Source organism: Netta rufina (assembly GCF_964035555.1).
Source record: "Netta rufina genome assembly, chromosome: 28".
Lineage (NCBI taxonomy): Eukaryota > Metazoa > Chordata > Aves > Anseriformes > Anatidae > Netta > Netta rufina.
In genome coordinates, this window is record NC_140152.1 from 3,314,648 (window position 1) to 3,328,511 (window position 13,864).

General features: G+C 54.6%; 1 protein-coding gene across 1 annotated transcript in view; it reads right to left on the minus strand.

The window, feature by feature from the left end:
• PTPRS (protein tyrosine phosphatase receptor type S) overlaps nt 1-13,864 on the minus strand; it is a 130,152-nt gene that overhangs the window by 92,558 nt on the left and 23,730 nt on the right. The window contains exon 2 of the mRNA XM_084302573.1: nt 6,422-6,589. Within this exon, the coding sequence (XP_084158699.1) occupies nt 6,422-6,509 (88 nt within the window). The 5' untranslated portion in view covers nt 6,510-6,589. The remainder of the gene's footprint in view (nt 1-6,421; nt 6,590-13,864) is intronic.

The following is a 13,864-nucleotide window of genomic DNA, read 5'->3' on the forward strand; positions in this document are numbered from 1 at the left end:
TGATTGTGCATTACAGATGAAACGAGCGGGGCATTGGTTTTAACCAAGCTCATGTGAAACTGCAATGTTTCATGCCTGCAACAAGCACGATGGGACATGCTAAAAACGCCCTGCACGATGATACAAAGAAAACAAGGGGGTCAGTCTGCACTCCTTCGTGTCAACTGCTCGAATCATTCACTGCGATATCCCCTTTCAAAGTCTTAGCAGTCTGCGTTCCAAAATGTATTTATAATGCTCTTTCCTGGCAACCTTCAGGTCTAGGTTAGCTGCGATCGCTTCCACAGTCCCGCTGCTATCTGCTGTGCCCTTGGACGGCACCGGCGGCTCCCCTGCCAAACCGTAACGCGCCTGTTTAGCGTCTGCAGCACGAGAACCCCAAACCAAGACTGAGACGAATGACACCAGACAACAACACGGCACCAGAAGCCCTGCCTTATAAAAGAGAACCTAGACACGCACGAAGAGGGAAGGGGGTGGAGAAGGAGCAGTCACAGACCGAGGATGCTCCTGACTCCTCGTCCAGCACCCTGCTGCAGCCCGTGCAATGCTTATCTCCACCACGAGCAGCAGATGGCACAGAACGTGACTGTCCTCATGAACTTTAACAATTCCCCCAAATTGAAGGCAGCTGCACTGCAGGAACGTGATTGATGCCTAAAATGGGCACTGGGACCAATTATGCTGCAAGAGGACACCCTTGGCCGGAGGAGAGGAGAGGCACAGAGTGAATAAAACCTTTCTTGGGAGACTCTGGCTCTCCCAGGCCAATTCGAGCCCAGATTCCATCCCACGCACACCAAATAACGACATTCCTCTGGTTGGGTGTCCTTGAAAAACACTCTGTTTTGCCTTCTAAGAATAATATCGGGCTTGCCAGGCCACAAAAAAAGCTGGGAATACCCTCTCAGACTCCCTTCAGTGACCCAGGAGATTCATCTCTGGTTGGTTTTGAAACGACGTGACCACGCAGACCTTTCCAGAGAGATGAAAAGCTGCCGTGACCCAGGGTCCCGGTGAGCTAACACAAAGTTCCCATCCTTCCTGGCAGCACGTGCGAGAGCTATCTGGGTGAAAAGCACACCCAAAGGGGGAAAAGTCACAAAGAAATAAATACTAGCTCCCTGGTAAAGGCTGCAATGGATTAAATATCCTACTCTTGGCACACAGGTATGGTGAAGACATACATTTTCTCTTCCACAAGCCCCACATAGATGGCATTTTTACACGAGCTGCTTGTTTACACAACACACAGCTGCTCGTTTCTCCTAACTTAGCCATCTAATGAAGCTGAGCGGCAAGAACCTCTGGGTGGGAAAGGATCCTTTACCAGGAGACACCCATGGCTGGGTCCCAAACACCCGTAGCTGCTGCTGTCCCCAGGTGCACCTCAGCAGAGCTTAATCGAATAAACGCCTGCGGTGTGGGGCACAGCTGAGACCTGCGAGGTGACAGCCCCCCCAGCCCCTCAGGAAGCTCGTGCAAAGCATGATTTATTTCCTCTCCTGCTCCTCCAGAAACAAAACCTTTCCAATTTATCTAAAAATAAATAATAAAAAGATGACATCACTCAATCCAGGCAGGCAAGGTTTAATTTAATCAGGCACTTAAACAAGGTGACACAGAAGCTTAATTCAGCGTCCTTGAGCGGGACAACAACTAGTCCAGAGCCCTCAGCGACTGCCGGCTGCATCCCAGCTGGCAGACGGAGGAGGCAGCAAAGGAAAGGGCGATTTGGGAGCAAGGCCAGCAAGGGGTCCCCTTTCCTACAAAGGCAACTGGTGCCCGGGGAGCACGAGCAGCAGGTGGGGAGGGAAGCAGGGGGCTCTGCCTTCTGGGAGGACTTTTGGCTTCACCACGTTTTGACATCTTCCTTCTCTTTGGACAGCGCTGCTGCTTTGTCATGAACCGGGTTGAAGCGCTTACAGATGGAGCAGATTTCTCACGAAGCAGAGGAAGATTCCCTTCCCTCTGCTGTCATCTTAACGCGTCTATCAAGTCCTAAGATGGAGCCTCCTTGATTTTCACGACCGCCTTATCCGACAACTGCTGCCTTGGCCAGCAACTGATCAAAGCTGGGACCTCCAGAGCTACAAGCTCTACTGTAGAGACGAATCCTGTGGCTAGGAGCATGCGAGGGACCGTGCAGAGGCAAGGGGTCCCATCCACCTGTGAGAATTGGGCTCTCAGCAGGAGGAACCAGCTCCCAGCTCCCCCATTTCACAGCACGGAGCACACACCTCTCCTTGTTGTGCCAGCTCCCAAAACGTGGCGTTGCTTTGTCAGCCTAACCACGGACCTGCACGGGCTCCTCTCTCAACCCCCCGCACGTGGTCGCCATCCTCACTGCAAGCCCCACGTGCGTGGAGCAACCTCGCTGCCATCTGCTGCCGGCCTCCCCCGAGGCACTGCAGCTCGTGGAGCATGAGAGATCCCCCCGCACATGCGCCTGGCACGAACCTGTGTGTTCTCCAAATTAACGATGGAGCGAGGGCAATTAAAAGGGAAGAAAGTCAGGGTAATGCATCATAAAAGGGGCTTTATTCTTTTATTTTGTCAATTGCAATTTGGCTTTAATTATTTATGGTAATACTTTGGAGTGTGCTAGTAAGTGTTCTATGAAGTAATTTATAAAAGGAAGGAAACCTAAGTAATAAGTAATGTTCACTACTGCATCTGCTATTAAATCTTTGCTGGGGCGGAGAGCACCACACACCAGCCCTGTGTGTATGCAAAGTACCAATTAGCAAAGCACTATTGTAAAACGCAAAGGTTTAATCAATGGGAAAAATCCACTCGAAAACAGCGAGCGTGCTGATTTCAGTTATAAAAATTACCACATTTCTATACAGCAAGTGGCTTTTTATCTGCAACCGAGGAGCACTTGAAGCGAGCGCGTCGCTCCTGCAGGTAGCACGGGAGGTCAGGGGACCCAAGCACCGCGCTGCACTCCAGCCAAATGCAGCTGAGCCCTGGGCAGAGCGGGCAGGAGAAGGACCAGTAAGGCACAGCAAGGCGAGGCTGCCTTCACAGATGTTTTAAGGTGCTCGCTGCAGAGATTTTATGACTTGGGCTGGGTGCATAACCACGAGGCAGCAGCTCTTGGTTCTACGCCCCAGCGCGTGAGAAATTTGGGAACTGGATCTGTGTCCAGACCTCACCTGTCCGTGCTGCCTGGTTTTCCCTGAGCTCGAAGGCAAGCAAGAGCTGCCTCTGAGGCCGTGCAGCACTTGAGGGAGCAGATCTTGGGAAGGCCTTCCCTTCCGAGCTCACTGCAGGGCTGCCCATTAATGCACAGCCAGCTGAAGCCTTAACAAAATGATAATACCTTCCAGCTAATGAGAGGCCACTGCAAATAACCACGGAGCCAGCAATTTCCAGTTCCATGGCTACCCTCGACTGGATAGAAGAAACAATGGAAGTGACCATATGCAATCGAAGAAAAAGAGGAGAAACGGGTCTGCTTTATACTTTTCAATTATTATCCCCTTCAGCTCCTCAAGGAAGAACAGCAGGCAAAGAGCAGTGTGGTGCTTTGGTTTTTTAATTTAAATAGCAGTTTCCTTTAAATAGAATGTTCCAGCCATAGAAAGATTTAAATCACTGACTGAGATCAATTAGCCTAGGAAACAAGGGAAGTATTTTAATGGGCCTTTGATTGCAGAGGCCGCAGCTCCTCCAGCACTGCGCTGGAAGAGGAGGCGAGCTCAAGCTTCCAGCTTTGCTGCAAGGTGAGCCAGTCCCTGCCACAAACCGGTGTCCTGGGGGTTTTCTTCCCTCCATGGGGGCTTCCCACTGCAATGGGGCCACCACCCCGGCCCCGTCTGGCATCGCCCGGGGGGCTGCGTGGCCGTGGCAGCCCCTCTGGATGAATTAGGGCAGGAAATGGGGTCAGCGTTGTGGCGAGCGCCAGCCAAATGGATGCTGGCCAAGGGATTACGCGAGAGGCAGCGTGACAGAGCCCAGGGCCATCTGATGGGAGAGGACATTGTCAGAACAGAGTGACAGCTCCTCACGCAGTCTCCGCAGTTGTGACAGACAAAGCTGTTTGCTGTTTCTATGCCTCAGTGGGGAGCATCGCAGACGAGCTGGGATGCTACTGACGCGCCTGGCACGGGCAGAATTTAGCAGTCCCTCCAAAATCAGGGGGTCTCAGCTCACCATCACCAGGCAGCCACTAACAGCTGCAGCCTCAGAGCGGTTCAAGGAGGTGGCAGAGATGGGAGAGCATCCCCAAGGCTACCCAGGTGAAGGAGATGCTGCCCTGTTCTACAGGTTAAGAGAAAAACTCCTGGGCCAACTCCATCTGCAGCTCAAGCAGGTAACAGCAGCTCTGCCGTGGACGCCGAGTCCTGCAGCCTGTAAAGCTCCCCTCCGTAAATCTGTGAGCAGCAGGAGGGAAAAAAAAGCACAAAGCTTCCCTGTTCAGAACCCAAGGACACTGCAGAACTAGAGGAGAGAGAAGGCGAGCTGCTGGCAGCAAGGTGCCTGCCGAGCACTGACAGATTTCAGCAGGGCTGGGGCCATGCAACTGGTGCTGGCTGTGCCCGACCAGCACCAGCCCTTCCCGAGGGCACACTGGCACCAAAGACCCTTCCCAGCACTCAGGTGTGGGATCTCCAGCTCTGCTGAGCAAATCTCACCCCACAGAAGACAGGGGTGGACGAGACACTCGTTCCTTCCTGGGAAAACCGAGACCACAGAAAAACTGGAGTCATCCAGAAGTTGGGAGAAGCCCTGAGCCTGCAGAGTGCCCTCTCGGTGAGCTCGGTGCACGTTTACAAAGGAAAAGGACTCCGGTTTTCACAGGCTCTCAGACATCACAACAGATGAATCAGGGCTGTACGCACACAAAGATGCACTTGCAGGCACACAAACTCTCCATCTGCGCCTGCGAAGCTACACTGCTTGCTTTGAAAACCCAGGACAAAGTGATTGCCCAGCAGTGCCACAGCACAGCAGCAGCATGAATGCGACTCTGCAGCCCTACCATGGGGTTTTCTACCGTCAGTGCCCCCTCCCCTCCTGCACAAAGAGCCAGGGGTGGACATTTCTGCCTTCAGTCTCCTGTTTTGGCAGGAGCCAGTGCAGGTAGAAGCCTGCTTAGCCCCAACACCCACTTTCAGATGCCAACGAGGCCGCTCTGAGCACGGCTGGAGCTCGCCAGGCAGTTCAACCATCCACCCGAGGTGCTTGTAAGAACCTACAAGAGCAGTGGCTGCAATATCCAAATAGGACCCTGGATAAATACTTGGGCAAATCGTTCACAATGGATTCTCAAACTGAAGCTTGGGGACAAATTTATGAAAATTGGCAGCACCATTTGAGTGACAGGCTGGCCCAAAGCTACACACCAGAAAAGCGGCCCTATAACAAACTTACCTGGACCCAGCTCACTTCCCAAGCTTATTAAATGAAGAAAACAAAAGCAAACATTATTGTTCTGCATACGGACATTTCTCCCTGCAAAGAGGGGCTAACTGAACAAAACTGAGGAGCAAGGCAAGGCAAACACATCCCCATTTGCCTACTACAGGGAAGAGAGAAAGCGCTGTGCAAAAAAATTTCTCAGCAACAAAAGGTCGAGCATCCCATTCAATCCCCGGTGACTGCGTCATCTTAATAAACCCCGATAACGAAGCGATTATGTTAAAAGCTGTCAAGGGCTACACTGACCAGAGCAGCCCTCTCACCAGCTTCAAGAAGCTTTGCTGGGGAGGAAAAAAAAAATTTATAATTCAATCAGCTTGGAAGAGTCTATTCCCCACTGATCCCAAGCGCTCAGCCTTCATGTCGAAGGAACATTACATTTGAGTCGCTGAAGATTTTCACTTTTTTTTTTTCTTCCCTTCCCCTTTTCATTTTTTAAAGCAAGAATTGAAAGGCAGCAAAGATAAAAAGTGTGTTAAACTGGACCCAGTTCATTCAGGGGAAGGAGAAATGTAATACTCCTTCTTTGGATGCTGTTGTGAATTCAGCCCCAGCGAGTAACGTGACAGCGGTCACTGGTGTCTGACAGGCGCCTGGAAGGACGGAGCAGGAGGGGACAATAGGGGCCAGCTGGGTGGAGATGGGGCCAGGAGCAGGGGTGGAGGTCCCAGCAGAGCTGCCAGGCACCTCCCTCCCCTTCTACCCAGCTCTTTGGCAGCCTGAGGGGCAACCCCAAATTCAAAGCAGGCTGGGACCTAGCTGCCCTATAACATCCCTGCAAGGCAGGACTGTGAACAACAGCAAGGCGCTAGCAGAGAGCTAAAGATGCTGAAAAATTAAGAAACATCATCAAGTCCTGAGCACTTCCCTAACGTGAAAAATTTGGGCATCCATTTGCTGGCTCTCTGCACTGAAGCTTGCCCTGCTGTTGTTCTCCAGGGAAACTGAGGCACGGGTGAAAGAAGAGGGCAGGGGCCCGGCCCAGACTTACTTTCAGCTACGCAACCGATCAGCAGCACGGAGAGGAGGTTCACGAGGGAGACCAGCGCAGACATCCCAGGGCTGGGAAGGATCCTCATCCTCTGCAGCGGCCTTCAGCGCCAGCCGGGAAGGCTCCAGCTCAGCAGGCCTCACAGCGCGTCCCCAGCGTCGTCAGCACCTGCAGAGGGAAAGGGGAGAGCACTCAGAGAGGGGAACGAGGGTAATGGATGGTGTGGAGGTACGGGGCGGCCGGACAGAGCCCAAAAAAGCAGCAGGAGCTCAGGAAAGCTGTGGCCACACACGGTCTCTGAGAGGAGAGAGGGCCTCGATGCCACCAAGGGACCAGGGCCGTAGCAGCTAGCAGTGAATTCCTGCCCAGCACCCACACAGAGGGAGAAAAGGGAAGGGTAATCAGGAGGCAGCCACTGCACAGGGCCCGTGTTTAAAGTTTAGCACCCGTCGGCTTCCCCCAGCCCCACACCCTGTCCCTAACATGGGAGAGGAGCAGCGCCGGCGAGCAGCGAGGTGTGAAGGGATCCGAGCTGACAGGGCCCGGAGCCCCTCTCAAAGGGGGATTTTTCCACAACACGCTGGGCTGGGAGGGGAAAAAGGGAAACCCCACGTGCAAAAAAGCCAGAAAGGAAGAAAAATATCGCCCACAAAAGGGAAGCTGAAGCAGGAGATGCCTCCCTTGTGTCTCCTTTTGGTTGCTGAGGCTGACCCCTTCGCAAAGCTGCAGTGGCATTAAGGGAGCTGTGTTCTCAGCAAGTCCCCCCACCCCATATGTCAGCGACAGAGTTGTGCCCCCAAAGGGCTGAAAATAGAGGCGAGAGACGGCAAAAACTGCAACAAAACCTCCTGGTAGGGCCACGGCCGCACGGCTCCTCCGTCAGGCAGGCTGAGCGCCGCCGTGACGGGCCGGCGTTGTGGGAAGGATGCTCTCAGATCTGTGCAGATTCCTTCCTGCCATCGCTTACCCCAATTAAAAATCAAACCCAGGGTTTGTCACCTCTTGGAGAAGAGCCAGGTAGGAGATGTTGTACAGCGATCAAAGGCTTTAGGACTAAGGGGATAGCGCGGCTGCTGAAGCTTTCTGATACACATCAGGGCATGAAACCATCGGGACAGGCAGTGTGAAGGGGCATTTTCATCTTTTTCGGTCCCATTAACTCTCCAAGGCTGAACCGTACAGAATTAAAAGAAAATCTAGGATAAACAAGAAGTCCCCACATGTACTCGGCCCTGAGGAGCAACTTTTCAGAGAGAAGCTTTGGACTCGCACTTTGAGGATTACAAAGCCTCTGCTGTGCGCTCTGTGCTACTCTAGATCCTGCCTGCTTCAGCGCTGGCTTGTGAAAATGCAGCAGAAATACTGATACTCGTACAAGAGAAAAAAAATCTGGATTATACCACTGGGAATCTCTTCAAATGTTTGTTCCAGACGCGATTAGAGCAGCACGCAGAGGCTCCAGCCAGACTTAACGGGGGGCTCGCAGGGTTGCAGGGCGCTGGGCTTTCTTTTGGTGTTGTCAGAGGTGAGCAGAGACCAGGACCATTAAGACTAGCTGCGACAGTAACTGTTAATTAAATTGGGGATGTGGCACCGCTGCCAGCACAACAAACAGAACTAGTTGCCTTTTGCTGGCTCTCCCTTCTCCCTGCTTTGGAGTCACCCAGCTCCTCGGTCCCATCAGGGGGGCTGGAGGGGCAGGAATCAGAGTGCAGGCGTCCTCCCAACCCTTTAAGGTCTCTGTATTTCAAAACCTGATAAAACTTTCACAAACTGTTTGTTCTTATCACAGACAAGTCTGTCCCTCCCTGCCCAGTCCCAGTAAATGCCACCCAACATCTCCATGCTCCTCATCCACTCTTGACACGTGCCATCAGAGCAGACGAGGCTGCCCCACACAACCTGACCCCCCCAAAATGGAGCTGAACGCAGGCATGAAGGGGAAATATTCCGCCTTCTCTCCAGCATCTAGCATGGCTTTTCATGCCATGTAATGGGCTCCGATGGAGAAGGTCTGGTTAAGGGGACACGGCAACAGCTCCAAGATTAGAGAAGGAGATGCCAGAGGGTGACACTTCTGCTCCACTGCTAATGTGCTTCCCGAGCCCTTGATGGAGACAGAAAGTGCTGGCAGAGATATTAGGACACGTCAACTTCAATCCAGCAGCTCATCCTTCAGAGCAGGTACGGCACCGGCTGTCTCCCCCTGGACACGAGATTTCAGGACACCAAGACGTGCACCCAGCCGGCACCCCGTGGGTGTCGAGGGGGGACTGGGGCAGGAGTCAGCTCTGGGAACAGAGAGACTGGGAACAAACTCTCATTCACCGCACGATTCCTGCCCACAACACCGAACACGCAACATTTGGAAACCCAGGCACCGTGCAACAAGCCTCTCCTGCCCTCCAGGCGGTGCTGAATTCGAGTGGGGATCGCTTTGGTGAACGCTCAGATCGCAAGGGTTTCATCAGCCATCCTCTCCCTTCCTCTGTGTGTGCGCGGCTTACCTTGTCTGTGCTCTCTGCAGCAGGCTCACATCACTCCCCCCGCCTGGCTCTACTCCTGCACTGCTCCACGGACCCGCAAACTCTCACTAAATTCCCTGGCACAGGATCTCCTGCAACAGGAGCAAGCCACCCAATAGACCTCAATCCTGGCTAAAGAATGCAATTAAGTGAAGCCGCGGCCCCCCAGTGGGGTCAGATTTGTGCTAGATACGGTCACATTTCAGGAATAAGATTAATTCTTACAGTAAAAGAGCTCCTGTAAGACATTTTTTCTTGCACGCTGCCTGATCTCCAGCTTTAAGCATGCAAACGCGCATCTCGTAGGCGCTGTGCACAAGATCTTCCAGAATATTACTAAAACTAATAAAACGGAGAGGTGTTTGCAGGAAGCAGCTTCCAGCTGGGGCTCCTCCAGCCCCTACAGAGCAAGGGGCTTGCGGGGACCCACGGGTGCTGGGAACAAAGGGTGAAACGCCCCAAAGCACCAACATTTCTTAAGAGCTTAAGTTCCATTGAGAGTCAAAGGGACTTAAGCTAAGCCGCTAAGATGCTTTTGAAGATTTTCCTCCCAGCAACTCCCATTTCAGAGGGTGCCGGACACCTAGCTCCTGTAAGCTCCTTTGGGTATCCAAGGGGATAGAGGAGGGCTTTGCCTGCAGACCACTTTGGCCAGCTTGGTTCCTGCTGCTTAAGGAGGGAGCTTGTGGGAAGCAGTGCTTGAAATAAAAGTGTCTGCACAGCTACGGGCATCGGAGGGGGCAGAGCCACGCAGGCATTTTGCCATTTGTTACCTTCTCTTAGCCCGCATCAAACCTGCGGCTGAAATGTTTGCTCTGCAGTTAAAAGAAATCCAGCAGTGAGCACGGCTTCGTTTCAGGCTCCCTAGAATGAAACAACTGGAAAACAGCTCCCCAAAACGCGTTTGGGGCTTTTCTTGCTTCTGTTTCACCCACACGCAAAAGGGAGAAGGGCCATTTTAAATAAATTCCCTGCAGAAACTTCCACGCAGATCTAGCAGATGATTAAACATCTTCATTTCCAGTAGCTGCGGCGGGAGAACGACTCCCATTAGACGCAGCAATCGAAGCAAACACCTTAGAGGCACGGGGCTGCGCCGAGGTCTCTCCTCCTTCCAGCAGCACCGGCTTCGTTTGCGCTCTGAATTAACAAAGGTCAGTGGGGCGCTTCATTTCCTCCCAGCAACCTCTTTAAAGGAAGAAAGAAGAGCTTTTAGCCCAGCCAATATCTCATTTGGCACCTCCCTTGGGGAGGGGAGAGCCGAGATTTTAATCTCCCCCCCCAGCAATCCCAACCCTGCTGGGGCTGGGACGGTGACGCCAGTGCTGGTGGCACCGGTGGCAACTGGGACGTGGCCTGGGACCATCGTGGGCCCGGTGCTGGGACAAGGGGATGCCAACGTGCAGCTTCCTCCTGGCAGCCTGGCTGCTCTGCTGGCCACAATTTGCCTGGTTTCCCGGGGAAATAGAGCATGAAGACGTGATTCCAAGTACATGCTGCTGCCGCTCACTTCCCCTCCCCACCCGGTATCGTGCTGATCAGCTAAACCCTATTAAATAGGGGGGGGAGATGGCAGCCACCCTAATTCCCACCCGGTCACGTGCAAGGCAGTGCTGGTGGGGAGGGAGGTGGCGGTGGTGCCCCTGCTCCAGAATCGAGTGTTCGGCCTCATGAGCTCCTGGGGAGGCTGCCCCAGAGGCTGAGCTGCCCAACAGCCCCCATGCTGCTGCTCACAGGGAGGAAAAAACACCCCCCAGGCATGAAAGCCAAACGCACGGGTCTTGCTGGGACCTGCACCACGCACCCCCTTCATTTGCATCCTTCCCCTCGCAACAAGGAAGGTCCCGATGCTCTGCAGACCCCCCATGCCTGCTCCATCACGCTCCTCAGGCCAACCAAGCCCCCCCCAAACCACCTTTCCCTCTGGGCTTTCGGCTCAGCAGCTGCCCCACAGACCCTGGTGCTGCTCAGAGCCTTGGTTTCTGCTGGTGTATATGGGACCGCCGTGCTCCCGTCACCTTCCCCACGGCAGCACAAAACAAGCCCCGTCTGCCAGCGAAGCTCCCTGCAAGGCCAGCTGGTGGCTGGAGGCGCCCAGCTCCAGGGGCTGAGCTCCACACGCACCTCCCTGCCTGAAAAACGAGGTCTTGGGGCATTTCCAAGTCAGCCCCCAACTCCTCTGGACACAGCCCCTCCTTGACACTCCCCAGCCCACCTCAAGACGCAGGCCCTGGTCTGGCAGCCACAGTTCCAGCGGCCAGCAGAGCCCCTCCAGAGCCAAGCACGCCTGTTTATCCATCGCGGAGCGACTCAGATCTTAACGAAAATATTTACAAGAAAGAGGCAGAGTATTATCTTCCATGGGGAAACAAACACAGATGGAGGAAAAAGAGCTTTGATCAGGACTGCCGCGCTCCTATCCGCTGCTTTTCATCCGCAGATCTCCAAGTGCTTTAATATGACAGCGTTATCCCTCTTCACGGAGTGGGAACCCAGACGAAACTGCACACTCAGAGAGCTCTGAGCATGAAGTCGTGCTGCCTCTCGCTGTGTTTGCACACAGCCGCACTCCTCCTTGCTTTCTCACAGTGTCTCTGGTCCTTTTGTGCATGCCACGTGCCCGGCACCGTCCCCGAGGAGCTCTGGGGGCAGCAACGCGGGTGCTGCTGCCCGTGGGCACGATGGCACGGCGAGGGTTAAGCCGTGGTCAGGGCAGGAGGAGCGAGAGGAGCTCTGAGCTGGGCTCCAGCATCAGGAGAAATTAATTTCGGCCCAGCGTGTCCCCGCAGTGACAGCTCTGACAGGCGGAGATGTGTCTGCAGCGGCCGGGATGCGGCCGGCAGGTGCAGCGCAGCACGAACGGGTCCATGGGGATGATGATGATGAGGAGGAGGAGGAAGCAGAGCACCTCGGCTAAGCCCAAGCCCACCACGCCACGTGCTGCTGCAGCCCTGGGAGGGCTCTGAGGGCCTGGCCGTGCTGAAGGCAGAGCAAAAAGCAGCGAGGGAGGCGGTGCTGGGGCGAGCAGTGCGCTCGGGCTGCATCCAGCCAGCCCAGCACTGAGCCCTGAGGCTGCGCCTTCCCCTTGGGGCTTCGGGAACACACAAAGGGGCAAGGTGGGGAAAAATCAGACCCAGGGCCACGTTCCCCCTGCTCTTCTCCTCCTCCCTTTGCTGGCACGTGCCAGCCTCCAGCCTTCACCGATGAACCCTGCAGATCTCCACTGAGCACCTCCCAGCATCGGTGACCATCGGCAGCCCTGTTCCCTCATGGTTCAGGGTATCAGTTTGCTTTTCTTTCTTTCTGCCAGGCCTCCCAGCTTTCTTCCTCTCTTTAGGAAGCTGCTCATCATGAGCCCCGGCTCAGCTGCCTGACAGGCTGGGAGCTCCTGGGGGCGCAGCCGGCACCGCCAGGTAAATCATCACCTCATGGCCTCACCTCAGCACAGCGCGCCCAACAGCCTCCGCGAGGGGAATAAACACCATCCTCTGCGAGAAAACAATGCTACGGAGAAAATCATCATGAGGGAAGTACTGAGCCATGGAACCAGTGCTTTTCTGACATCCAGACAGCACCAGTGTCTCCCAACAGGCAAACCCCTCCAGCCTTGGCTTCCTGCTCCCTCCACGCAGCAGCCTGGCACCGCATCTCACCACCTCGCCGCCCTCCGAGCCACTCTCCCTGCCTGCCAGCTCAGAGCACCGTAAGATGCCCTTAGGGTGCTCTTCGAGAGCACCCTAAGGTGCTTTCTCAGCAATATTAGCAAAGGGGCTCGTGCAAACCTCCCCGGAGGGCTGTCGGTGGGTTCCTGGCTGCAGCACCTTGGCCAGGCACGCGGAGTGGTCGCTCCCTGGCAAAGCGCCGGTGTTTTGGGGGGACGCACCCTGCCCTCCTCCTGCTGGCACAAGTTTGCACCCAAGCAGTGCGTCTTCCACCAGCCCTCAGCCCAAGCAGGAGACAGAAAAAAGCGATGAAAAAGCAAAAGGGAAGAGAAAAGGAGAGTTAATTAGGAACGCGGGGTGCTTTATCAGTTCCAGCTCAGGGCGCTGGACCGGTGCAGGATGTCAGCAGCCCTCTCGCAAGAGCGACCTTCTCATTACAGGCGATTGCTGATCGATTGCCTCCGTTTGTCATCTTCATCTGCTCTCCAGCTCCTCGTGGATCTTCTCTGCTGAAGCAGGTGCCCAGGCAGCTCGCAGAGCCCCGTGGGATGGTGGTGACCAGTCCCTCCCTGTGCTGCTGTGGGGCCTTGCGCCCTGGTGCTGGCACCCCCTGGCCACAGGCTTCATCCCGGGAAGAAGAGTGCTGCAGAGCCCAGCCCTTGCTTTGCTCCTTTATTTTTCTGCCTAGACACAGACCCCGAAACCATGAGCTACAGCAGAAATAGGGAAAAAAATCCCCAAACCACACCAGGCCAAAACCAAACACCAGAACTCACTGACAACCCAGTGCTCTGGAGAACCCCATTTAAACCCCACGGACCCAGGCAGGAGCCCCCCTCCCTCACACCCCACTGACCCCAGAGAGGCTCCTACTGACTACCACGGCGTTGGGCTGGGTTTAACCTCACGCTCACCATTTTCAGGGTCTCCTGTGGCCAGGAGATGCCGAGGGACTGCCCTCGCTTTTCAAATCAGGAAAAAGCAACTCCCGAGGCTGGAACAGCTCAAGCCCACGTACTGGAAAGCCAAAAGTCTCAGGAAACAAAAAAAAAAAGAAGGGGAAGAAATACATTTCCTTCTATGGCTCGTGCACAACACAGCTGCTCTGGCCTGCAAGCCTCTGGGTAGAAAGCCTGGGAGAAGACCTGAGAGTGCTGTTGTCCCTGCACGAGGCCGGTGCCCCCTGTGCACCCGTGGCAGAGACCAAAGGAGAGGAAATCAAAGTAATGAAGCAAGCAAGCCAAGTTTAGCCTCAG